Raw genomic sequence first — 27,726 nt, forward strand, 5'->3', positions numbered from 1 at the left:
CATTCTTTCTGCAAGTCAAGTGAAACTGCTTCTTGTTGCTGATAGTTTTCCCCCATTTGGTCATTCCCACTGTGTCCACACATTGGATGAAATGTGTGATTTCGCAATAAAGACATTTTGAAGTTGTAGGTCAAAATAATTATCTAGATATCTGCTTATATCTTTAACTGTGGATTGGGAGGTCAAAATGGATATGTTTCCTGACATATTGACAATGATGTTAAAGGCCACACATAACAGTCTGGTACGACTCTATATTCTGTGTTCATACTATGTTTAAATATGAGGTTTATTAATCAAGTTTGAATAGCAAAAAAGAGACAGCAACACATATTGACACTTTGATAGAGGGCAAATTGATGTCATAATCCGCAACATTTGAGTTGATCCATATTTTGTTGACTCCTTTGGCGGTAGGCTGTCATTGCACTGCATTTCAATGGTCTGACAGCAGAAATAAGAAGAAACATTTGCACAGGTGGGTGTCCTTGGCTAAAGGTACTGAAAATAATGACAGAATTAAAGTCTGTACAGTGATCATGTCAACAGAGAGTTTAATGTTTAAGAGTGAACATATTCAACATCATTTTGTTTGTCTTTAATTTAAAAGGCATTGATGACACTTAATCAGTTTCTCTTTCCTTTGATTCTTCTAAGAAGTTGTGTGTTTCTTTGTCTCTTCAGCAACAAGCCTGTTGGTGCTCATACCCGAATACTCATGGCTAGTATAGGATAAGTAGCAGTATGGTAGCTTATGTAAAACCTCTAACAAGCTGGGAAGATGTAGACATGAAAGTACATTGCAAAAACAAGATAATGATCTCTTAATTACAAAATCAAAATGCTTAGATTTACAGGTAATTGTGAGATTTGGTGGAGCTTACTGAATTGAGAAATATAAAGAATTGAGATATTTAAAAGTTGCACATTATTACAAAAGCCTACACTGTTTCTGACAATAAACATAAAACAAAACACTATTGCTCAGTTGTACATTTTTTCCTCATTCAAATTTGTCTGCATTTGCAACACGTCACAGCTACATTTCATCATAAGCATGTTGTGATGCTCAGAAACTCTGTAAAGACAACGTTTGAAGCTACATTAACCAAATACATCACAACTGACCAAAGCAGAGCAATAAAAAACCCTAAGAAATATTACATTGAATTAGAAAGTCACTTAGGATCATCAATAACAATAACAATAACAAGTTCCTACAATTCCTCATCTCAAAATACCAAAATAATTGTCATTTTCCAACAATATTTATATTACAATTAGTTTAAAGGCAAATATAATAGGTTAATTCAACCTGAATCAGTTTTTTTAATAAGAGCAGTAATAGTACATATTTCAAAGAAAAAGGGACAAAATGTAGTTAAGTAATGAAATCAGAACTTATTGTTGATTGATTAGTTGTAAGAACAAAGAAATGAGGCTCAGGTCAAAAATGAACAAACTATCCTTTAAAGACACGACAAATAATTTGGTCACCACTTGACAGAGATAGAGGCACACATTGTACTGTACATTCATACAAAGCACATACATTTATACAGAGATACATGAAAACAGATCACCGCATATAAATACTTAAACAACTTCAATATAATGGCTATAGACGACAGCTTAAAAATGCATGACAACTTGTTTCTCTTCACATTCTTGAGTAAATACTTTCATGAAGTCTTCTAACATTCAGAACTGTTGGTAAGAATAATTAAGGACATCTATAATGTGTTACGATGGTGGTATTTTGTCAATCTAAAAGATTTGAGCTATAATTTTCTTCCATAAATGACAAAATGAATATCTGAGAACCTTTTCACATTTGTTGAACAACATGTATCTGCCATCCCAAAGTGACACATTGTTTTTTTAAAAATACTTTGCACTATCTTTAAAGGTCGAAAAACACTTATCACGCTTAGTTCCCAGCAGTGAATAAGAGGGGAATACACTGGTACTATGGTTTATATAAACCTGTCACAGTATGGTTCCACTCATCATATTGTAAAACAAACACTGCACAAGCTACCATATTGCTTGGTGCAGTTTTAACACTTGAGGTGCAAACAAGCAGGGATTTAAATAAAGATTCAACACAGGAAAACAGCATGCTGGAAGAAACTACTTAAACACCAACAACTGCAAAAGGCAAAAACTGTCTGTATGAAGGCATTTAAAAGAACAATATAGAACAGTTAAACAGAGGTTGCACTTCACTGTGCAGCTTCCTTTTGTTTTTCTTCTTGACTTGGTTCCAAAGTGAAAGCCCTAGTTGGTTGTTTCGCTTTCAATCTGCTCATTCTCAAGCAGCCTGTTTATTAGCGTGCTGCAAATAGTGGATTTCGCCTCTGGCTTATTGCCAGTTACAGCAGGCATTGTCCTTACAACCGTTACATAACTGCAAGCCAAACTCAATTTCAATTCTTGCAGAGCTAAACTCAAAGCCACATACAGAGCTAAATGGCATTGAGTCAAAAGCTATTCCATTGGCCACTTTTGTCTTCAGGGGTAAATAGATGCAGAGTGCATCCTCTGCTTCGCATAAAGTTCACAGTTAATACTTCAAAACTTTCACGTACTTACATAATTACAACCAGCATGGTGTTTTTTTTTAGATCATCTATATTGTGAGCTGGTATCTCCAAGCAGAACTGATTAATTTCATTATCATCATTTCAACCTTAATTAAACATCAGTTCACTGGCTGTGTTGAAATGCTAATCCCAATCAGAGCTAAAAGTACTTTAATGAAACAGCTTCTTGCAGTATTTGATTAATGCAAAGGGACTTTTTTTGGGATAGGAAGAAGACTATAATGTGTCACTCAAAGGCAAAGCCTTGAATTTAGATGATAAAAACTGTATAAGTCAAGAATTCTTCACCTTTTATGTTGTCAAGGCTGCTCCTGCACATGAAATGTAAAGCACCACAGCCACAGTCATATTTTTTTCCTGGGCTAATTTGCAGGTTAACCATGACTCAACTGCTATGCTACTGGTTGAGAACAAACCCTGCACTTCAGTGACGAAAGGCTGTATACATCTTTCCCAAATTTCCACAATGGTTGATTTTGAGACCTCTCACCAATTAAAAACAAACACTTTAGCCGTGACCAGTGCATTAGGATAGAAGAGCACTCTGGGACTCACAAATGTATCTAGAATTTGCAAGCAACGATCCTCTGTGAATTGTGATGCTGCCACTTTTAACAGCATGTAAATACTGCTCGCAATCCGCTTTTGTGAAACAGGCTCCGGTTCCACTAAGACACTGCTCACCACAGATAATTTACAAAACAATACAAGACACAACATGTGTTTGGGAAACCAATGGATAAAAACCTGTGATGCATGCTGTATGTTCTTTAAGCAGAGCTATTCTGCTGTGACACATATTTAAACTGCTATACTTGGTGTAGGTTTACTACAGCTGCTTTAATACTGTAAGCTGTATTATGTAAGGAAAACTAACGCGCATTCAACAAAAATAAGTTGGGATCAAAATTCCACATATTAAAAATCAGGAGCATAAAAAAATAAAAGGGACTTTGCTACTGTTGTAATGAGCTGTGTGACTCTCAGTGAGAACTGCTGCGTTAGTTTCAAACTGACCTTGTGTCTGTACCAAGGAAGCCCGCTCAGTGACCCATCCATGCTCCAGAGTATTTAAAAACAGATCTATGTGGTGAGCCATTGCATGTTAAAGTAACCGCTTTGATACAATGCTTCTACGTCTAAATAAAGCAAACATCTGTGCGCCATTTGTATGTACAGTGCATTATGCATCTGTGTACATTTCTTGCATGCATTGGTCTCTGAAAACAGCCTTCAACAGAACTCCTCGGGTTGCACGCTTGTAGCCTCTCCATTCCGCGTTTTCGCACCTTCATCGTTGCATCCGGTGATCTCCGTGTGGCGGGATGTGATGTAGCTTCTCTTCCTGGCCGACAGGGACTGCTTCCCTCCAGGGCCGCCGTCGCCCTCGGCGGGGTCGTAAACCAACACCATGGTGTTATCCATTCGTGACAGCGTGTACATGCTGCTCTGGCGCGTCGGATGCAGACGCGTGGAGCGCAGTTCCAACTCGTCGTAGCTGGACACCTTGATGAACGGGCACCAACGAAACGCTCGCTTGAAGCCGGCTCGAAACCTGGTGCCACATGAAGAGGGGGGAGAAGTTTAGAAAATGAAGGGAGGATAACATGAAAAATAAACACATGGTAAAGTGTCTAGTGTGTTTTTTTTTGTTATGTTTTCCTTTAATAAGACAAGAAGCAGCATATACTGTGAACAGGCCCTTCAGCTGTGAAGGGGTTGTACTGAGGTGTCCCTAAAGCTTTTCAAACAGATGGATAGGGATGCACGTCTAAATGTTTGTGCAGTGATGGAAAAGAGGTCAATTGATGTAGAAGTGCAGTATTTACAGTGAGAGTGGGCTACTCAACAGTAGGCCGACAGTAAGCTACTGGAGAACCTGAGCACGGATGCTTTTCTAAATGCAGAAAACATCTTCAGATGTTTAGAGAAGCAATATTTGTTTTAAAAAACATCCATTTTATGAGTAGACAGAGTTATGTCATAGATTCACTATAAATTCAGTTTAACTTTAATCTACAAGTTGTTGAAAAAGCAAAGGAGAAACTTTTAAATCCAGTAGACCAAAAGACAATGGACAACATTTATAAAGTACTAAATGAAACTCAAGGGATGCATGGAGAGAATGCTATAAAACAAAACATGCAACTATACTTGAAAAACTGTCAAAAAATGATGAATCCATGCCTAACTTTTATCTTCAAGTAAAACATATAATGGAACTTAATAACACTGAGTGACGTGTTTTAACTAAATCAATTCCACTTATGTAGTCTCATTTAGTAGCCCTGTAAAAGTAGGTTCAGTTGAAACATTACATTTTTTGGATCGTCACAACCACCCTGTTGTAACCCACCTGCTGTTAAGGCAGCAGTAGATGATGGGGTTGTACATGGTGGAGCTCATTGCCAGCCACAGCACTGACAGGTAAACCTGCTGGATGTACTTCCACTTGCTCAGACGCTTGTTGAGACCCGTCACAATGAAGTAGATGTGATAGGGCAGCCAGCAGAGGGCAAAGGTCACCACTACGATGATCATCATCTTCACCACCTGCAAGAGAGAGAGAGAGAGAGAGAGAGAGAGAGAGAGAGAGAGAGAGAGAGAATGATGAGAAACATTCACAAGCTGTCACTGTTGGCTGTGTTTATGATTCCTGGAAGCATTGAGAGGGACAGAGTGAAAGACAGCAGTGCGTAAGCCGGAGGAAATTACAAAAAGAAAAAAAAAATACCACTGGCAATCAGTCACTGTCTCTGAAACTGTAGAATATTTTTGGGGGAAAATATGAGTCTTTCCATTTCTAAATTGACAGCTTTTTTGTAGCACCCGGTACTGCAGGAACAGAGCTGCAAGACTTGAACAGAAATCAGGACAGTATGTTCTTGTTCCTTTGATCCTCTAACATACCATTTACCTTGAAGACCATTTGTAAGATTTTCCCATGCATCTATCTTCAAATCTCTCTATTTGGAGGTGAACGGAATTAACTGAAACAAAATAAATCCATAATACTGTGTGGCAATTCAGAGAAAGGCTGAGGCACGCTACCAGAGACAAAACAGACATCATTGGGTCTCTACTGAAATCCAAACAGAAGCTCGGGCACCCCTTGTTTTCTGCGCATGTTTCATATATGCTTGTGACATGAAACAAGCCATGCTGTAAACTAAGCTAGGTGGCTCCTAAACAGTGGTGAACCAGTCCGTCAGTATTAAGCTTGGAGGATAAATGAAGGCTCGTATTTTCTCAAGAGGATACAAGTCGAGCTTGAAAATGATGTAAGAGGACTAACTGAAAGACGTGAGGACCAAGGTAGTTGTTATGGTTGCGTTAATGTTTCAGTCGCACGTGAAATGCTCTGCTCCCAAAGAACAGCCTTATCTCTTAAAAAATTATGTTCCCAAACAACAAAGCTGCAGAGTCACGTATATATCGAGGGAAATATATATTCTCCCGGATTAAGTTTGTCTCAGTCAAAGTCATCATTGACTTATTTTAATGTTACTTTAAACGTAAAGTTGAGCAACTAAAATGATGTAAGAAACATACATATTTTAAGCCTAACCAAGATCTTTTAGTAAACCCAACCAAGTTATTTTGTTGAGTTTTTGTTTTGTTTCGGTCCACAACGATAACCACTTTTATTAAACTGTGACCCTAATTCAGGAGAGAATATCTTTCCCTCGAAACATATTTGTGAATGTAGTTTAGGAAATTATTTTTAAGAGACAGAGTTGGAAAGAGTCCTACAACAACATTACAGCAATGAGGGGTAAAACGCTTAGAGGGGAAGTTGAAAAGTCAAGTGATTATTTACAAGTGTTTATTTTAAAGTGTATGCGGTGTATCAGTAAATTGTGTCAACAATTCTGTAGAAGTAAACTGAAAACACCTGGTCATGTAATATCCCAAAAGGGAAACTTTTACCGTCTCTGTGCCACCGCAGCACATGCAGATGAACGGCATCCACCTCCCTGCATACGGCCCACTGGATGAGCAAGGAGCCCTGGCAAAGGAATCTGTTCATCTACATGCACAACCGGCGTTGACACAGAGGCGGCCAAAAACCTTGGTGACGGAAAAGGCCAAAAAAATGTCAGCGAGTCTGTTTAACTTCTTTGTAATCATCTAATAAAGTACAAATGTAAATTAGAAAAATTACACAAAAAAGCTTTTCTAAAAGTTGTCCCATCATTATGACAGACATCTTAAGTTCTCAATAGGCTAAATATGTAAAAAAAAACTTGAGGAGGAGAAACATATTTGCTATGTGCTCTTGGGTCTTGTTGAAAAGGTCCGTATTTGGACTGCCAGAGAAATACAATCCATATAACTTATTGTTATTAAACAGACAGGATATTTTTTACGAGGCCGGCTTCTTGAACATTTTAAGTATGTCTGCCTCAACACAGTCTCTGCTGGAGACTTATTGCTTTGGCAGAAAGAACTTAAACACATTAAATGTTACTGTGGCTGTGATATCAGCCGTTATAAACAGCCAAGAAGGTAACAAGGAGACACTCATGTCTTGAAGATATTTTTAAATTGCATTTAAGTGACAACTAAATAAACAGGCTACTAAAATGGTCAAAACAAACACAAAAAGATACCCTCCCCTTTGTTATTTACTGTAAGATCCAGTAATGGTGGCCACAGTTTTGAGCATGATAGAAAGACAAAATCCATAGTCTCTTCCTCACACAGCTAGATAAACAATATTGAAAGTATAGCCTGAGAAGCACAGGAGCTTTAGGCTAGCACATGCACTGGTTTATATAAACACTATTGGGCTTAAGGGCTGTGAGCTACAAAAAGACTGAGATGTAGAAAAGTTCTGTCTCCCTGCTGTCCATTTTTCATCTGGGGGGAACATTTCAGAGTACATATTTGTAACAATGTCTATATTATATAATATTGTTGATGGCAGCAGTATGTAAGTTATACAGGTTTAACTGAACTGAGCCTCCTCATTCTGCAAACTGTTGAGAATGAAAGTCGAAAGCCTGACTGGTGCTCAAAAAGAGCCGAACAACAAAGAAAAAAAGGAGAGTAAAGAGCATGTGTGTTTACATGTATTGTTTGCAGTTTATGTAACACAGTGAGAGTGAAAAACAATTCTTAAAATTGATTCAATGTATCATAGACAGACATTGAAATTAGGCAAAAATAGAGTTTATGTTTTGGTTATTTCAAGAATTGTAAAAAGAAATTGAGTCTCTTAAAGTTCCAATGTGATGCTTTGCTGTCGGACCAAATGTTATTTATATGCTTCAACAAACTCAATACCTTCAATCCTTCAAGGATGTTGATAGAGAGGGAAAGAATATAAATAGTAATGGGTGCAAATAGAATAGTTAGATCAGGAACTAAAACAAGTTGCCACTGACAAAGAATATTAGAAGAAATGGAGGCGGGGGTGGGGGTTTACATCATGATCATAGACATGTAACTCATGCATAGGGTGGCCTATAAAAGGAAAGTAAACGTGGACCTCAAATTGTTCCTTGGGTAACACCACAATGGGTATGATGGCAGGTACAGAAAAAAAGCCACTCTCATTACAACACTAACTTCCTCCAACAAGGTAAACCAATAAACAGCTGCATCCTTAACACTAATCCATTATTCAAGATGGACATAATACGATAATGTGAGCCCATCCCATTTTCATAACAGCTTTGTGGATTTGCAATGACATAGTTCAGCAGTTGTAATGTTTTTTCTCTCTCTAACAAACACACACAAAGCAAGAGAAAATCTTGTCTAATGACCCCTGCTGTCTAGCGTCAAGCCTCACTGAAAGTAATCATTGCTCACTATGATAGGAGACAATTTAATGCCATAAATTAAAAAAAACATACTAAAAATTGTTCAAAAGGAGACTTTTTTAAATAAGCCTAAAAACACAGCAACAAAAAATGTAAAGAGGGTGTTTTTTCATTATATCTTTGACAATAGGGTGCTGGTACAGTAAAAAACTAATCCTTTATTGACTATGTGGATAATATGGGGTCTTATAATGTGACAAAGGTGGTGGGAATGTTAAGCAGGATGTCACACCGGACATCTTGATCTACTCAAAGTGGGTGAGCATGAGAACTGGTTCACAGGAGATGCTCATGCTCAGTTCTAAAAGTCAAGGTGAAATTTGATGCCTAACCCCCTCAGTCTTGTTAAAAATGTAAGTAACTTTTTTTGGAGTGGACTCAAGGAAACTGGGTAGAAGATGCACTAAACTAATGGTCTGACCTAAAAGCCTGAGTATGTGGCCATAAGAGGTAACCAGGTACAGGAAGCAAAATATGAACTTTGCTAGTTTACAATGACAAAACTGGATAAAAGAAACATGTGCAAAGAACCAGCAGGTATAAATAGATTATTTCACATCCTATTTTCAAGTCTAGGTACTAGGTAAACTGCTGCACTTTCAGAACACAGCAGCTTGTAAAAAAAAGCAAGTCACATAACTCCTGTTGTCAAATAACATCAATGTTTCAAGTGAAGTTTAGAATCGAATATAACTCCTAGTCATAAACAAAGCTCTGAATATTCTGGCACAATACACTGTATATCCGACACAGCCATGAGTTATGACTTTCCAGATCACTCAGGTCATCTGGCGCTGGCCTTTCAAATATATCAAGAGTCGTCTCCAAAACTGCAGCTATATATTTTAATGCTCTGTGAAATGGAACCTCCTGCCAGAGGATCTGAAATATCCTCCATCAATTTCCTTTTTTCAGAAATAAACATAAAACCTTTTTTATTTGGCATGGCATATGCCTGTGGACTATAACCAATCAAACTAAAATGTTTCTTCCTGGTCAATCACTGTTATTAGAACAGTTTTTTGCTCTCTTAATACTTTTAGATCTTTTAAACAATCTAAATATGGGATGCCCTTCACAAATTACATTTACCAAGTAGGTTAATTGGTTGTAGATTACACACCAACAATACATGTTTTCACTCTTCGTCTGTCAAACAAGGCTACCTTGAGAAATAGTTTAAAACAGTGGTTCTCCAATGGGGGTACGTGTACCCCTGGGGCTACGTGAAGGCACTCCAGGGGGTACGTGAGATTTTTTAAAAATATATTTAAAATTAGCATCCATTCAAAAATCCTTTAAAAATTGTTATTTAATAAATATTCAATAAAATATAAGTGTAAGTTCATAAACTGAATTTAATGCAACAATGCAATCGTCAGTGTTGACAGTTTAATAAATCAGACACTGATGGCAGATCGCTTAGTATTACATCTTTTTTTCAACCAACAAATGCTTTGCGCTGGTTAGGGGGTACTTGGCTAAAAAAGTATTTCACAGGGGGTACATCACTGAAAAAAGGTTGAGAACCACTGGTTTAAAAGATGGGTGTTCAAGCAAAATGACCAACATGGTGAGCTGGAATAAACTCCTGTCATTGAAGTGATTAATGAGGTTTATTTTATTGAAAGCCGAGCTGAAATCAATGTATAGGACCTGGCTGTAGGTGTTGATTGACTCCAATTGTTGTGTGGGTTATGATAACGGCATATTGGCTCGGTAAGGAAACTGATGAATACCCATCAGAGGGGTGGTGATGGATTTCAAATAGGAGCGGATAATGCGCTCCCACGCCTTTCTGAGCACAGATGTTGGGGCATAGGGTCTGAAGTCTTTGAGGTACAATACCTTGGTTGATTCTGGTACAGGGCTTTTAGTTGATTGCTACTGTATACTGGCGTAGGGAGGTTTTGAGTATATTGAAGATGTGAAGCCAGTTGAGCTGCACAATGGTTGAGTACAGCAGGACTGATACTGTTCCGACCCTGCTGCCCTCCTCTTACAGTATTGGTTTTCCTGAATGCTCCCCTCTTTCTCCAGATGTAGAATAGAGGGGGGATGGGAGGAGAGTAGTGTGGGTCTAAAGACTTACTAAAGAAATCTCACCTATAACTCACTGAGATTGTCTGGAAGGTTATTATGTGTTAAAATGGACGATGGGAGGACGTCATCATCTTGAGGGGATCTTGATCGCTAGAAGACTCTTTAAAAGTTGATGATAAAAACACTTCATAGGTTGACTTTCCAAAAAAAACGACTTAAAGTTTGTTTTACAGTGCTTAACCTGAAGTATCAGGTTGCAATTTAAAAAAAATCTGTTTGAGAAGGGACAAGATTTTAGTAATTTTCACACAACTTTGTCTGAGAAACTTGAACACGTCTTGTTCCATGTCTGAAGTTCAATAAAGAAATACAAGGCCCTCAAGGTAGCCAGTAGGTAATACGAATTGCTTTAACATGTGGCAAATCTGCATAACGATGATTAAAAACTTTTACATTTCACACTCAAGTCTTTTATTATTTCTACCTTCCTCCGGGACAGACTGACTGGTTTGATTCGTAATCAAACAGACAGAGCAAAGTAATTCTTTCTGTCTCAAACTTAATGTTCCTGATGTGAAAGTAATTTTCCAGAGGACAAAGAAGTGAAGAAAGGTCTAACTACTGAGGGAACCATATGATTCAAATTAAGCCTGTATCCCACATACACCAACTGTCTGCCTTTTACCCGCACCCACCCGACCCATTATGAGAGTCAATCTTCACCCCTGACAGGACAATGGTCAGGAACGACGTCAGAGACAAAAGACAGAGGAAAGCGGACTTAGGCACCACGGCTCGTGTGCATTTTAGTTTGAGAGACAGAGAGAGGGGGACTATTGCACGCAATATTTCTGTAACTTAGTCTTTATTTTTGTTTATTTAATTTCCCGAGAACTACTGGGTTTTAAGGTTACCATATATGTGTAGTAGGATTACAAAATATGATTCTTGCCAGAGGTTACTTTCTAGGTATGCTAGAAGACAGGATTTCAATAATTTCAATCCCACAATCCACTACTTCTTAAATTACATGCCAGTGAAAGATTAAAGACTTTGAAGTGAATTACATTTTGCCAATAAAGCATAGCACTAACAGTTTGTCTTCCAGAAGTTATGTAAACTTTTTGCAATTAGTAAGGCAAGACAAACGTCAAGGCAAAGCAGATTGCATTAATAGGGAAACCAAAATTTGCTTTTGCATAAAATACATAAGAAATAATGAATGCTGCATCAGCCATCATTTTGACCAAACACTGCAATAAAAAAATAAAAAAATGGCAACACAGAAGGACATGCATAATTTTATAAAAGTTCTATGAAAACCAGTTTTGATCAGTTAATATACGGAATATATATTATACATGTGCAAGTACGTTTTTGAGTGAATGTATGCACATTCAGAGACCCTTTGATGGTTTTCATTCCTGGATTAAAATGGACTCTGGAGAGTAGAGAGAATAAGAGATGAGTGAAGAACAAATATATGAAATTTACATACAGTAGAGCAGACCTCAAAGGGAGGATGTCTTATCACTTTCCACCACTTTGATGTTTCATGATTGCTGAACTACAAAGACCAGTGGGACCAAAATGCACAGAGAGAAAAAAATGTCATATAAAAAGAATAACAATGGTAATCGACTGTATCCAATAGCCATGCACCGGGATGATTGTTTCTATTGTGCTGAGATACAGGCTGTGACAGAACATGTAATATAACCATGAATCATTTTTTCTTCAAGAACAGCAGACCTGCACCAGCTTTCTCCTTCATGATCAGATCATGAGAGGCAGAACAACCCGCACGCGCTCAAGGCCTACTAAGCGAGGACATCTACCAGCAGGAGTTCCTCAGCCAGACGTTCTCCGCTGTGGCCTGGATTCCCAGAGCTCCAGCCCTTCGGAAGCAAGGTTTTTCCAACCCCAGAAAACTAAGAGCCCGTCACCCTCTGGGACAGGGAAAAGGGGGTTTCCCGCTGTCCTGACGCTGGAACAAAGCCCTCAATCCGCTGCACCTCAGCATGCAACGGCTCCAGGCCTTCCCCCTCCCTTGCCTAGATATCATACTAAGGTGGCTGCGACCTGGTTAGAGTCAACAGGCTAGCCCCCACCTGCTCCAACCAGGTTGCACTGTAGCCCCACAAACAACGAAAGTGGAGGTGAAGGGCTATGGGGAACACATGTCATATTCTAGTTTAGCAACGGTAACATATTGGCCCTTTTAAGGAGCCCATCACTTTCATCTAAAGAGCAATTTCCTCTCAGCCAGTCTGCTTATGCTCCCACTTGGCATTGTCCAGTTCCCCCCATACAGGCACATACTCGAAACACAAATCAATCCACTGCACACACACGATGCAGCTGGCACAGCCAAGTCACTTACTCACATTGTCACGAAACAAAATTTTAAAATGCCCAATACTGACCTAAAAAGAGGTTATACCCAGCACTAACGGTGTCAGACTCACAGTGTGTCCTGCGTTTTCAGCACCACGGCCAGCAACATGGTGCTGGTCTGTCCGCGAAGACAGCGCTCCTCCTAACCCCGACGTCAGCTAAGAGAGTGAGTGACCTGTGGGATCTAGCCGTCCTGGCTTTTGTATAAGAGAGGACGGAAGTGCAGAAACTTTACAGCCAAATCCCTTATTCACACCTAAAGTTTTAACAAACTATTTTAGTTTCAGTAAAGAATCATTTCTCTTGAGGGTTTCCTCCCTCCAACAGTCTCATCGACTCTGCCAAGGGGCACTTTTTTTCCTCAGCATGCCACATGCACGTTAAACATAAGGACGCAGCAGCTGTTCATTCATTAGAGAGGACACAAAATAGCTTTTGACTGTGTGACACAATCACACAAGCCTGCAGTGTAGTGAAAGTGGAGCGTTTGCTGGGTGTCTTTGCAAACTCCACAACAGCTTTACGCTCATCCATGGCCCTCATCAGAGGGATGACAAAGGTAGACATCTGTGCAGCGGCATCCCAGGCTTCTCCCTGTCCTTTCATCCGTTTCTATGTGCTTGATGTATCTGAATCACTGTTAGATACAGACGAACTGGCGCTTTTACGCAAATATCAAATGGTGTGCCTCTAATCTGATCATCACGGATTAGCGTGGCTGCATGAGGACCATTAGGAACAGAATTGATTTCCCCACTCTTGTACAATTGAAATGCTGTGTGAAGAGAGTGTTAAATACACAGTCAGTACCTCCCTGGCTTTTTACTGATGTCACCCATAGTTTGTGATCTGGTGTTAGTTGTCTGATCGTAGACCTTGGTGTTACAATGGGACACAGAACACCTCAGCTTCGCCAATAACCCAATAGCCACACAGGGCAAAGATTATATGAAATACGACGTTAGTTCCAACATTAGTTGGCCCGGCCAAGAAATTGTCCAGTGCAAAATGTTAGTTACATATCTTTACTCCAGATTCTATGTGTATAGACGCAGACCTGCAAGCGTTGGGCCCCCTTTGGTGCAACCTACGCCAAGTGAAGAAATGCAGATGAAATAGAGGCCATTGCAGTACACAAGTGCGCAAACAAACGTTTAAGGCATGTGTGGGGAATGAATCCAATAGCTAGAGCTCTTAGAGGGCTATGCATACTCCAAGCTCTCAAGCCTGCCGCTCTGCACTGCGCTCATATGGCGGTTTTGCCATATGAGTGATGGCATTGTCTTGGAAGTGTAGCACCCACCCTTCAATTCCCCCTCAGGTAAAAACTGATAGCTCTGTCAGCGCTGTTGCCATGGTTTGCATTGTGAACACTGTTAGCAGCCGCCAGCTCAGCAGTCCCCATGTTGAGAGCAAGGTGGAAGCAATAGATTTTAGAAGTAAACATATTTGCTGTTTCAAAATTAGCAAAATATAGATTCAATTTTGGAGACAGGGTTGATAATCTATTCATTGCTTTCCTATCGAACTACTCAGACAGGTGGTTTAATTAACTTAAGTTTAGTTTTTTATTTAAATTTTTGGGGCTAATTACAACTCTTCTTAAGGTAAAAGGTTTGCAGGGCTATGCTGGACATTACGTTAGATAACCAGACTTAACTAACATTATGATGAAGTGTTGTCCCCCCTAACAAGTGTATCAAAGCTAACAATAGAGAAAGGCAGATATCACTACACAAGAAAAGGTGTAATCAAAATAAATGAAAATCCTGTTGCTTTACTGTAGATATAGATATGAATGTCCTTTAAATGTAAAACTAACTGTGTGCAATAAGCTCATTCCTCATGTCTATCAGTGAAATTTATAAACCATTTGAACTGCATATCTTAGCATGTAGGTGTGTTAAAGTTAAAGCATTAGTCATATATGGGTAGCTTCAATTTGTTTTTTTAGGTTGCTAATGTACTTAAAAGCTGAATCAATTACAAAGCCAAATAGCATAAACATAATAAAATAACTTTGAAGAAGCTTCTTTGTGCAGACTCTCAAAATCTCCATTAACATAGCATTTCAAATATAAATTCAAATGAGCAGTGGGAAACAAATGTGGGTGGATGAGGAAAACATATTACTTTGATGCTGATTTGCTTTGGAAAAAAATAAATAATGAAACTCCCATGCTAATGAGCTTTTTAATGGATAAAATGGATATTGAGTCAGATTGTGACAGTGCTAGCCCCAGAACTAGATTTATGTTTCGTTAATCCATTAAATGACTATTCATTAGTTAGGTTGAAGTTAGAATAAGTCCTACCATTTGAAATGTGATACGATAAGAATAGACTTTTCAATAACTGCAATAACTCTTTTTTTCCCCAGGAGACCATGTTGCTATTTGGAGTCAATCTTATTATTTATTGCAAGAATTAATAGGAAAGCAGTTGGGGGTCTGAATCAAGGAAAAAGCCTTTATACAAGAAAAGCGTTCCAGCAGGAGTTCTTTTCAGAGTGTGAAAAAGAAAATCACTGGTGTGAAGAAAGAGTGCAGGAGTTTATGTGACGGTAGCCACAGTACTTAACGTCGGCACTCAGTCTCAGAAGAAAGCAACTCCTATTGTATTATAGTGCGGCTTAATGATTGACCCCTAAGAAATAGCTTCTATTGTGATTATAATTATGGACCAAGCCTGTGGACTTGGCTGTGTCATGACAGGCTGATCTACTGACACCTGTTCAGTCAGGATTAGAACAGTCCCATTATCTCTGCAGGAACTATTGACACCTGTCCCGCCAGGATCAGAACTGTCCGGTTATCTAAGCATGACGCTTACATATACTGCACTGTGGTACTTCATTTCAGGAAAAATCTGGTCTTGTTATCCATCCAAAGCCACACACACACACACACACACACACACACACACACACACACACACACACACACACACACACACACACACACACACACACACACACACACACACACACACACACACACACACACACACACACACACAGTACTTTGTCTTCAGGCAGAAAGGAAGATGGACGATCGAAGGGGCTTACAACACAAGATGAACACAGATTGCCTTAAAGAGCCATATGGCAGACTTATGACATTAGTCATTACTGCTGCACTTCAGACTGACATTTCGTACGCACAGCCCCAGGCTTGAGTTTAGAACACGTCACCTGTAGCATGATCATAGCGGCAGAATGGATTATCTCAAAACAATGGTCTAGTCAATCTGTATCTCTATAAGGATGATGAGAAATGATAGAAAGATGGAGCTTTTTATTGCTTCCTATTACTCCGCAGACCTGTGATTGCCTCACAATAAATGTATTTTTAAAGGGGACACACTAGACAATCTTGAGAAATAATAACACGCTTCATGGGTTGTTATGTACAAATACAAAGGAGGTGGATGTAATTTTTTTGCCATGTTAGTAGCATGACTGGAGGGCTAGCAATGTCGGTTGGCCTGTCCACTACTTTTGTCCAGAACAAAATATATAAACAAAGTTGAATAGATTGCCATAAAATTTGATACAGACATTTATGCCCTCCTATCAATTGATTGGAATAACTTTAGTGATCGAATGCCCTTATCAAGCCAATCTTTTATGACCAAATATCAGCAAAACTAATGATATTTCCATCAGTATCATCGCTTCGTATTGTTTAATACAAGTTAGCAACAGTGCAAACAATGGTGGCAGTGCTGACAGAGCTAACTTTTTTTACCTGAGGGGGAACTGGAAGGGTGAATACGCTTCTGCGATTACGGAATTGTACTGTGAAGCATAATCTGCAATTTATCCTATATGAGTACAGTGCAGAATAGCGGCCACGAGCTAGCAAGTAGTGCACGCTCAGATACACTAAAAGACACGCATAGCCGGCCCGGCTATATAAACAATGTCCAGGGAAGCAAGGATTTTTAAATTAGATCCATCATTAATATATCTTGATCTAAAACCCTTGCGAAGGACCCCAAATTTTTTATGTGCTCTAACAAATTCGGAAACACTAAGGGGCAATTATGACAATCTAGTGGATACAGTTACTGAAGCTTGGCAACACTACATATTAGTGATATACAGAACTATTTTATTTTGACAACAGACTGCCTCGGGTTGCCACTGCTAATTAAACAGCTAAATGGCTTTCAATGCAATGCTTGTTTGTCCTTTCTTGGCATGTTTTCCTTTTTGTACTTATTGAGTATTTTTCTGGAGTCTGGAGTTCAGTAAAAACATTGGCTTTTGAGCCAGCTCGTAGTGATGCTTAACACTGTTGCCACGGGCTATGTTTTCTCCTTTCTCTAACCTTTCCTGACCAGAGCCTGTAAGCACAAAACTCTCAACCTGCATGACATTCATGCCCAAGAAAAATACACCGTACCATGTAAACCAGTGATGTCAACAGGGAGGAGGTTGAGATAAATTGAAATTGGCACTGCAATCAACAAAGAATTAAGGCTGTTTGAAATATCATAATGAAAGACCAACATGCACGTACCCAGAAACAAATACTCCTTTTTTTTTTAAGTTGCTCTTAGGAGGGACTCCCCATAGACCCATTATCTGGCTGGAAAACTCATTCATAGACAATGATTCTGTTGGTGCTTGGGCAGTCACAGAGAAATCATACAGTGTGGTGACCGAATCACATGCATAGAAATGTTTTCCAATAATAATATGGACATCACATTACATCTTATAAGTAGTGATCTATTTGCCTTTATCATATTTTTGTGACCTTGTTGTATGATGCAACATGTGTTTTCTCATATTTGGTCAGTCTTCATTGTATCAGTAAACAGTTTTATTGTTAAAACATGTCCCCATGAGACAAAAAAGCCTTGATGTCCACCAAAGTCTCGAGACACTGTTGTTTTTCAGAGCTTGTGTCTTTCCTTGTTCATGGACAAAGAGTTGATTGAGGACAAGTGACAACCACAAAGGTTGTGTTCTGTGGAATTAAGGCTTTCCTCCCTGAAATGTTCACAGTGCACACGCACACTGAAGGTAAAAGTCATTATTATATCAGTGCAATATGCTGTTCTCACTTTCAAGTGTAAGAATAATAGGAAACCTTTTTTTTTTTCGAACTGAAAGCAAATCTACACAACGGAGCTTAATCAGCAGTTGTTGTTTTTTCAATCTCACCAGTGGGAATCAAATGTAATATTCCTATGTTTTTATAAATGCCTTTAAAGTTGAGTTAAATAAAAAAGTATTTATGTTTTTCTAACTAGTCCTGCTTCATTTGCAATACTTATCAAACACAATTTCCAATCATATTCAAGCAGAAAAATAGTAGTTCCAGTGATTGAACAACACAACAGGAAGCTTACGGGGAGTTGTATTGGTTTATTTAAAGGTGTAAACTATTAGTATTTTTCTATAATAAAGGGTTATTATGTACAATATAATTTGCTGTATCAAATTACCTTGTGATGTTTTATCTCTACCAGTGATGTTATATTTGCACCAGGTTGTTTATCAGCAGGAAACACTCAGTTTATTAATTTTTTACAATTAATTAGATTAGGGGGTGGTCTGGGATTTCCACCATTAGACAATAAATGTGTTTGCCACAGCAACTAAATTAGCAGAGACAGAAGCTAAAGTCCAAATCCTAAAGGTCTACAGTAACAGCAAGATGGATAATTGCTCTGCCCCGGGAGATGCGCTTTGAATGCCTTTTTGTTTTGATTATCCTTTTCCTATTCCTATTTCCCAAAGTGAGATAACAATTACCTGGAGCCCAAGGCTGCTCTGTGGCAGAAAATTACTGATTATTCCTGATTCTCAATATCATCATGTTCCCACTAACAAATTGTGCTGCCCCCGGTCATATCTGAATTCTTAAAGGAATGGCCCACCGTTTCCGTTCAAGCATGCTTACCTTCCGTTTAGCCTTGAGCTGTCCATGATAGTTATCAGATGAGACTCCTGGGATCTCGCCTCCCCACAGAGTCACACCCACGATGGTGTAATTGATGCCCATCACCACTAAGGGCAGCACGTAGACCAGAACTGTCACTATGATATGATACCTAGAAGGAAAAAATAAGGAAAGGCTGAAGAGTGTATGTTTAAATAATAATACAAATATTTTTTTTTCTTGCACTATGTTGTGCATTTTTACTGAGGCTAAGCTGGCTGTATCACACATTGTCGTAAATTAGAAAAATATCAACAAGAACTTCCATCTTGGTGAAAATCAATTTCTGTCACAGTACAAGCATCTAATGTCCTCATTTATTCCAAATAACGGTAACAATTAAGCACAATACTGAGTGTGTATGTAACTGTCAACATAAATGTGAATGGATGTGGTCCGTCAGAGCCAATGTGCCCCCGGGTAAATTTATAACACTTGTTTCAAGCATTTGTATATGAAAGTTAACAAGGAATGACTTAAAGGTTTCATCTGTGTGAACATTCAAAGTTGTTTCATAATAAGATTTGAATTAACTTGTATGGAGGAACCTGTTAAAATAATCCACACTTGTACTTAGACAAAGCAGCTGCAACAGTCAGCTTAAGCGGAAAGAACTGAGCTTCACTATCTGGTTTCAAAACAAGTTACAGTTTCTGTAAAAGCAAGTCACAGAGTATTTCTCACATGAAGGGGTCGTCGGCCATGCGGGGCCAGGCCACGTAGCAGAGGGTCCTGCGGGGCAGAGTTCGGATGGTGGAGAAGTAGCAGAGAGGGAAGGCCAGAACCACGGCCAGACTCCAGATACAGACGATAACTCCTACGGTGGCCTTCGCCGACAGACGAGGCTTCAGGGGATGGATGATGGCCATGTACCTACAGGTCAGAGGTCAGGAGTTTATAAAGACAGACTTGTGTTTAAAGCCTTAACAACTGATTCAATCATTGAGCGATTGTTTTAGCTTTTTAATGCATTCTTTATGGAAGTGTTCCCTCACACTTTTAGGCATCGGACTTATTAAAATAAAGTAGAATATACTTGTTATAATTACTTTTTCTGGGCTGCACAAATGAAGAGTAATTTCACAAGGGCGAACCAAATCTCAAATCTTCAAAGCTTTTATTAAAGGATTTTGAAAATGGTTTTGAACCTCTGTGACCATATTTTATGACGTTATGATCCTAAAAAAAATGTATAAAATAAAAAATCCTCTATTTGAATAAAAGTGATGCATCACAATAAAAACTTTTTTTGTTAAATAAACTTCCTTTAATGAATAGAACTGGTCAGTGCATGCCTCCCTTTGTGTGCATAGTTAGGAGAGCAGCCAGCTGAAGAAAGACCCAAACACAGATGAGGACAGGCACACTGATGCAGTTCAATGACTTACTTAGAAAAAGTGAGGCCAAACACAGGCAGGTAACAGCAGGAGGGTAACGAAACTCCAAAAAGCAACGATGACAATCTGACAAAGGAACAAATGAAGTGGACCTGTTTATGTAGTGACTAACTCATTAGACAATAAGAGGCAGGTGAGGAGGTCGGTGTTTAGGGCCGGATAAAGGAGGTGGAAGCAGGTGTGTTGATGGATGTGGCATTCAGATAATGGTGAAAGGGGGATGGGACAATGGCAATGAAAAGTCTCTGGCTGTGGTCAAAAAGTCAAAAAAAATTGTTTCCTAAAGACTTTTTCCTAAAACATCATGAAGTCAAGGAAAGATGTGAAGGAGAATTCACAAGGAAAAGACAACCACGATGCTCAGAGAATCCAACTGCACTTCAACGAGGCTAAATAATTCTGACATGAAAGCAGGTGATATTGACATTGGTCTGCCATGGTGAAATTACAATGTTCACAATGTTCTGGACTAGAAAAATGGGTATTTTACACATCGCCCCATAAGTTCTTGGTGTTTCATGCAGCTATATTAACAGCTCCTTCAGTGACAGGCCGCTTTACCTGCAATGTGTGAAGGATATCGCAGTCCTTCTTGCCTGCTGCTGTCAGAATTAACAATTGTCACTGCCTTCTGTAGACCGCACAAACTGACAATTCACGCATTATCAATATCTATAATGTGAATTCAACCGTTCAGTTATAATTTGCTTTTTTGTTGTTTAACCATTTATTATAGATCTGTCTTGTTGTTTTTAACTGATGCTTCTTGTTATTGCACAACCCCATTTGCAGCTGTTACACTGCAAATACATATGGACATGTAATATTTATTTGATTATGTATGTTATTTATGATCATTTGTTTACTGACAGTTTGCTATACTTAGTGTTCATTTTATTTGTTATTCTAGTTTTCTTTTTACTTATTGGTATCACGTTCAAAATAAACAGGAAAACATAAATTGGTTCCTGTCCACTCAAATATTTCTCAGTATTAATCCCATTATCATATGATTGTATGAAAGTCATTTCTATGAGCAAGATGGCATATTGTTGGTTTTCAAAGAACTGCTAAATGGTGTCATTTTAAATGTTGCTGGCTCAAGGAATTGGGGGACAGCATTTTCGCTTTACCTTCCATAAATGATTGTCCAGTGTTCCCAATGCAAAAGGAGATAAGAAGGCAAGCAGTGAAGCACCTCTCTTTCACATTTAGAGCAGGGGTCACTAATAGGCGGACCAGTTGCCGCCTGGTACGGACCCAGTACCTATAACCAGACACGGATTATTGTATGGGCAAAGTGGGCACGTGCCGAGGGCCCTGAGCAAATGGGAGGCCCTTTGCCTAAAGATTTATGATTATCTTTTTTACATATTTGGTATTTTTGTTTTTAAAAAAAAATCATTTTTAAATTGTATTCTAAATACATACATGTGATGCTTCTATTAATGTTTCAAATGAAGCTTTGGATGTCTGTCATTATATTGTATGATGTCATCAACTTAAAACATGGGAAAAATATGACTTAGTGTTATGTTATGTAATTGATGCTAGACCAGCATGTCAATACAGGTGCGTGATGCCCTCCGGGTTTACTTCATTTTTTTATACTGTATGTAGCTTCATACAATTCCACTGCTATAATCCTGATAACATTTTTAAAAGTGCAAACAGTTAAATATGGAGAGCCGGACCAGAGCCTTTAATCAAGAATGGACAGACTCATAAATGTTCATTCTTCCCACAGTCAGTTCAAAACCAGTATATCTCCTGTTCAGAGACCGTGGTGATCATTAAAAGCTGCAATGTGAAGCGCCACTACGAGACACAGCACAAATCTTTTGAGCAAACATAACCACTCACATCCAAATAAAGGCACAGAAAATAAACAATCTAAGACCCCAATATGATCAGAATCCTAACAAATTCATACACTGCCCAACAATGATGTAAACAGAGAGAGGAATAGAGCTGAAACAAGTTGTTTCCATAACCACAGATATAGACCCGACACACAATTTTGTCTATTTAGAAGAAGAGAATAATATGGATATTGCTTCACCCCTAAATGAACTGAATTTAAATCTTCAGGGCAAGGAAATTTTAGTTTAATACATTTTTCTTAAATGAAGTACTTCATTTTAAGATGCACATTTTTCAAAAGCTTTTTTTCCCAGCCCTTATTTTAGATGAATGAAGAACATGTATTTATTATTTGAGTATGTGTTATTTATAATTCATCCAGTTCAATTTGAAAACTAATAAATTATTTTTAGAATTTGACCAGCTCATGGTCATGGCTGCCACTTAAGACACTTCCAGGTCATTTCACTCAGTTAGCAACACGCTGCAACCTCCAAATCTACAAAGTGAAACCAATAAGGAAGTTCCGTAAAATTGTCAACAGAGGGCGACTCCTCTGGTTACAAAAAGAAGCCAATTGTACGGAAGTCTATGAGAAAATGACCAAACTTCTCACTTGATTTATTACCTCTGTAAACATGAGTTTATGGTCTCAATCACAAGTTCCAAGTCTTCTTCAATGCAACATGATGTCCATTTTGTAAATGATGACCCTATTTAGAGTAAAATAGATGATAAAGCAGGTTATACTTTAGGGCGTGACTGCCTTGTGATTGACATGTTGCCATCGCTACCAGAGCCATATGCAACGTCCCTATGTCGCTTTTCCTCAGTCCAAATATTGTCACTTCCGTTCAACGGTTGCAAAAAAATAAGATGGCGACAGCCAAAATGTCAAATTCAAAACAGCAGTCCACAAACCATTGGGTGCAACAGAAATATTATATTGGGTAGCACTGTTTTACGTGATTAGGTTTGAATATAATTTTTTTTGGCCTAAGAACAATAGATGATTCAAGCAATGTTTTTTTCTCTACATTTTACAATTTTCTGCCTGGAAGCCTGTAAAAGTCCAATTAACCTACATTGTGGTGTTTGATTTTCAAAGAAGATTCTCATGGAAATTAATGGATGATTCTTTAAAAACCACGCAGTGAAGCACTCAGAACTGCCAGGAGATTACCAACTGAACATGAACCCAAATCAGGATGCTACATGATTAACTCAGGCTCAGTGGCGCTAATTCAATTTTCATAAGACGGTAAAGACAACAAAAAAGTCGCCCCGTCTATTCACCAGTAATTGCTTGGCATTTATTCTGTGTGTCTCGCTGATCCTTGTGTTTGGCACCGTGTGGATAGATTGTCAGATGTCCATTCAAGTATGTGCCACAGCAGTCTGTGATATTTAGGATCCAACGGTGGCTGATGTAATAGACTTGTCACCACTGAAAAATAACCACAATGCAACGCCAGCAACATTTTGTACATGCATTCCTCTCTGGTAGCTAAGTACACACATCAAAGCACATTTACAGAGGCGTCAGCAATCACGAAGACATTAACAAATCATTTTAGAATTTATTTTGTTCAACCTGGGAGTCTGTTCGGCCTCAAGCTGCGTGAGAGCTTTCAGACAACGTACTGTTTGGAAGCAACGTCAACAGGGTGTGACAACACCAACTAAACACTTCACTTTATCATCGCCTGGTGTTTAACGAGCAGAGATTACCTGAGATGAGACTTCCAGCATGTAGAGGCCCAACATTATGCACACAGCTAAATGTCAAGTGTTGGCTCAGAGGAGTGGAGTTTGTTTAATGTTTAGCCACCCTCACTTCACAGCATTTTCGAAAATACTTAAATGGTCAGTTCAGATGACACCACTGATGGTATCTTTCCATGGTAGTCTGAACGAATGAACGTTTTTAATGCATATGACTCCTATGATAGGTCTTGACCCCTTGAAAAATTGTGTTCGGATCTAAGACAAAATAAGAAAATAACAGAAAATTCGTGAATGCAGCAAGTTCTACTGAATCACTGAACAAGCCAGTTGAGAACAAATCTGTTTGTACGAGAGGTTCTTTCCTTAGGCCCATTGTCTCTGGAAGGACACTGCTGTTGTTGAATTTTTTATTAGTTATTTTTGCTGCTGAAGCTAAATTCCATTAACCTACGTTGAATTGTGGTGGAGGCAGAAATCTCACAGATTGATGTCTTAAAAACGAAACGGTTTCATTTGTCTAGTCAAATGAAACCAATATCGGAACGAGTTCACAGTGAACTGAAATAGCACTTGATATTCTCAGTGATGTGTACATAAACATACATACCACTGCCGTTGAGGACCCAATGATAAGACCATACTCTACAAAGGTGTGAGTAATGGAAAAAGGCACGAGCCGTGTTAAAACAAAAAGCTTCCAGGCTTTGCCAGTTACCTTTCACACAGCAATCTGCGTTTGTTTGGCTCCAGTGCCTAAGGAAACACACTTGGCAGTGCAGAGTCAACCGGAAGGACGAATTCACAGATGATCACGAACTGTGGCCTCATGCCATTTCAAGACATCAGAGCGGAGACAACAACATAGTGGGGTTACCCAAAGCATGACCTGAGGTTACATCTACATCACGTAGGTCATGCCGATGTTCTCTTTCTCAGTAAACCGTTGACGGAATCAAACGGACACTGCAGACCAAAAATACAAACCCATGGAAGTTGCTGTAGAGGAGCCAAAATGAGCACAGCCTCAGGAAATGCACTGCTCCCTATGTGTGTCAAGGAGAAGTACTGGAGGAGGACAGCACCTCGCACAACATCACACACTGTGACACTTGTGCACTGGCTGTAGACACACTGTGCCTGCATGCAGCTTCTCCACTCATTCAGTTTCCGTTATGTTCGGCCTGTGGCCGCTTTCTTCATCAGTCTAATCCCTTTATTCAAACATTATGACGTATGACGGTCCACTCATCGGAATCAAAGCTTGGCTGATAGCTCGACTGCATCACCACATTACTGGAAACAACAGGGGCAGGGACAGAGAAAGAGATGGAGGAACAAAGAAAGAAAGAAAGAGGTGTGAAAGAGCAAAGAAGATAAATAATATGAATGCATGTGACAGAAAACAAGAGAGTCAGAGAGCGTAATAACGCGGGGGAAAGGGTGATCTTTTATAGGGTTTTGGCACACAAAGGACCATTCACTGCATTGCAGATTCTTTTGCAAAACAGCTTCACTTTATAGTTGATTGGCAGTGAAATGTATAAATAAATGTGTGGAATGGTGGATGAGATGGCAGCCCGCTGGGACACCGCCTTTATAGAATGCAAATCACAAACAAATAATTATCACCCATCACTGGGGGCTGAAATAAATGTATACTTCAATCAGCAGGGGGCATAAAGTCTGATGAAATAATGTGGGGACAATTCCCACATAAGATGCCATCAGTGGAATATAAATTTAACTGATGGGAGTCTGTCAGTATGTTCTAATGAGCAGGAAAGCACAAACTAGAACATCAACTGACCTGCACAAGCATTGCCTAATGAAGCGCAGTTTGTCTTCTGGCTATAGAAACAATACAGATGTGACTTTAAAGCTCAAGATTCCATTTTCCATCACTGCTGGTGGAATAATCAGAAACAAGATGTCCAAAACATCATGTGTGAAGCACTTGAGGCAAAAGTGTTTAGGTGAAGGACTTTTTTTACACGCCGGCGTGACATATTCATATTTATGATGAGGTGTGTGATTGCAGTCTGCATTACCATAGATATACCTCAATGGCTTTATTTATATATATATAAACCACAAAATCTCCACACCTTTACCCACACATGTAACCACAGATAAAGTGAGAGGCGAGGAGATAAGTGATTAATAAGTGAAACAGGGTTCTTGCAGCATTTCTTGAGCCCACCTGTCCACAGCTATCGCAGTCATGGAGTAGATGCTCGCAAACACGGATGTGACCGGGAAGAAGTTGTGGAATTTGCAGTACGCTTCCCCAAAGTACCACTCCCCGTGGGTGGCGTAGATAAAGTTGATCAAAGTGTTAAACGCGGCCATCGACGCGTCCGAAAAAGCCAAGTTTAAGAGAAAGTAGTTCGTCACCGTCCTCATGCGCTTGTGGGCAAGAATGATCCATATCACGATGAGGTTTCCAAACACCGCCACCGCCAGCACGGAGCTGTAGGCGACGGACCAGAGGGCGACGCGCCACGGCGGCTGCACAAACTGGTTGGTGTAGTTCGCCGTTATGTTGGATCCGTTATGTGGAGCTGCCATCCTCTCTTCCCGTTTTTTGCGTCGGATCTACTCACCGAGGCGCAAAGCTGGACTGCTTTAGAGAAGATGTGCTTATGTGCACCATTGCGCGCAACTTAAGCAGGTCACCATCGGTTAAAAAAATACACATATCCAACAGTTACGCACCTGTCAGTAAACAGTCATAGGTTCTACAAATAAAAACGCGGTGAAAACACACAACAAGTATCCTTCAGTGCCTGTTGGATGAGGGTGTGAGCGCAAAGCCTCTCCAGCAGCAGCAACAGGCGGGGTGCCGTGCGCACTCAGTGACGCACAAGTGGCACACATGGTGAAAGAGATTGATTGATTATTGTGGCACCGGTGTTAAAACCTCATGAATAACAGATGGACCGTCTCTTTTTGCAGTAGCCCTCATACAGTAATCTGTCAGAGCACGCTGTGTGCCTTTATCTTCATCTGTGACCCCCTTTCAGATGATCTTTGGTCAGCAGCATTTCAAAGAAAGAACAGGATATTGAAATATTGCAGGGCAGTGTGTGTACAATAAGACACTCTTTTCAGCCCGCACAGTTCAGCGTCACCTCCTCCTATTGAGTTTTCCACCATGGTTAAATTTGGTGTCTGTCTTAGTGCTTAAATCATCCTCCACAGAGCACCGCAGAGAATAGAAGTATGCAATTCAGTCTCCAAATGACTCTCCGTCTTCTTGTCACATCAATATTCATAACTAACAGGCTGAAGTTCCCCCCAGACATCCAACTGTTCACATCAGATAAACCTCCTTCATCGCTTTACATAGCCTTCAGTGCTATGGTAACCTCTACACGGGTACATTTGCATGTCTTCCATGGCGGATCAAATCCAATCAATCCACTAAAGCTTTTCATCAGACCACCATTTTTTTTTACTTTATAGGAGCTGGTGTCCAGATTTATTTAGTCCTTTTAAACAACACATGGATGAAATCTGATCTATAGGAGGTCCGAAAGGCTGCAGTGTGGATTCTCCTAAAAACTTAATTTGTTTATTTGTGGCCTCGTAGTGTTTTATCAGCATTCCAAAATAAAAAGAAGTTGAAATAATTACAGAGTCAGCAGAATATGTGATGTTACATTTTAACTTAAGCGGTCAGTCACAAGACATTTTCAGTTCACTGCTCCAGACTGCAGAAGAATGCAGGGATTTCAGTCTATTGTAGGTCTCTCTTGTGTTGTCATGTGGATGCTTTATACTGCAGCAGTTTTCACAGCAGAAGAAAAGTAATTGTCAGGTTATTAAAGTGAAATGTTGTACTGATTTAAAACAAAAGATCCAAGTGTTACGCCCAACCTACGTAAATCAAATGAGTGTTATG

General features: G+C 39.3%; 1 protein-coding gene across 1 annotated transcript; it reads right to left on the reverse strand.

Annotated features, from left to right (window-relative positions):
* Positions 1-3,702: 3,702 nt before the first annotated feature.
* On the reverse strand, positions 3,703-26,393 carry tacr3a (tachykinin receptor 3a). Its single transcript, XM_054604774.1, has 5 exons — positions 26,023-26,393; positions 19,519-19,707; positions 18,796-18,946; positions 4,963-5,159; positions 3,703-4,161 (listed from the first exon to the last, which is right to left on the reverse strand). The coding sequence occupies exons 1-5, from the start codon at positions 26,388-26,390 to the stop codon at positions 3,840-3,842; spliced, it is 1,227 nt and encodes a 408-aa protein (XP_054460749.1). The 5' UTR covers positions 26,391-26,393; the 3' UTR covers positions 3,703-3,839.
* Between the last annotated feature and the right edge of the window lie 1,333 nt (positions 26,394-27,726).

Source organism: Anoplopoma fimbria, chromosome 9, assembly GCF_027596085.1.
Source record: "Anoplopoma fimbria isolate UVic2021 breed Golden Eagle Sablefish chromosome 9, Afim_UVic_2022, whole genome shotgun sequence".
Classification (NCBI taxonomy): domain Eukaryota; kingdom Metazoa; phylum Chordata; class Actinopteri; order Perciformes; family Anoplopomatidae; genus Anoplopoma; species Anoplopoma fimbria.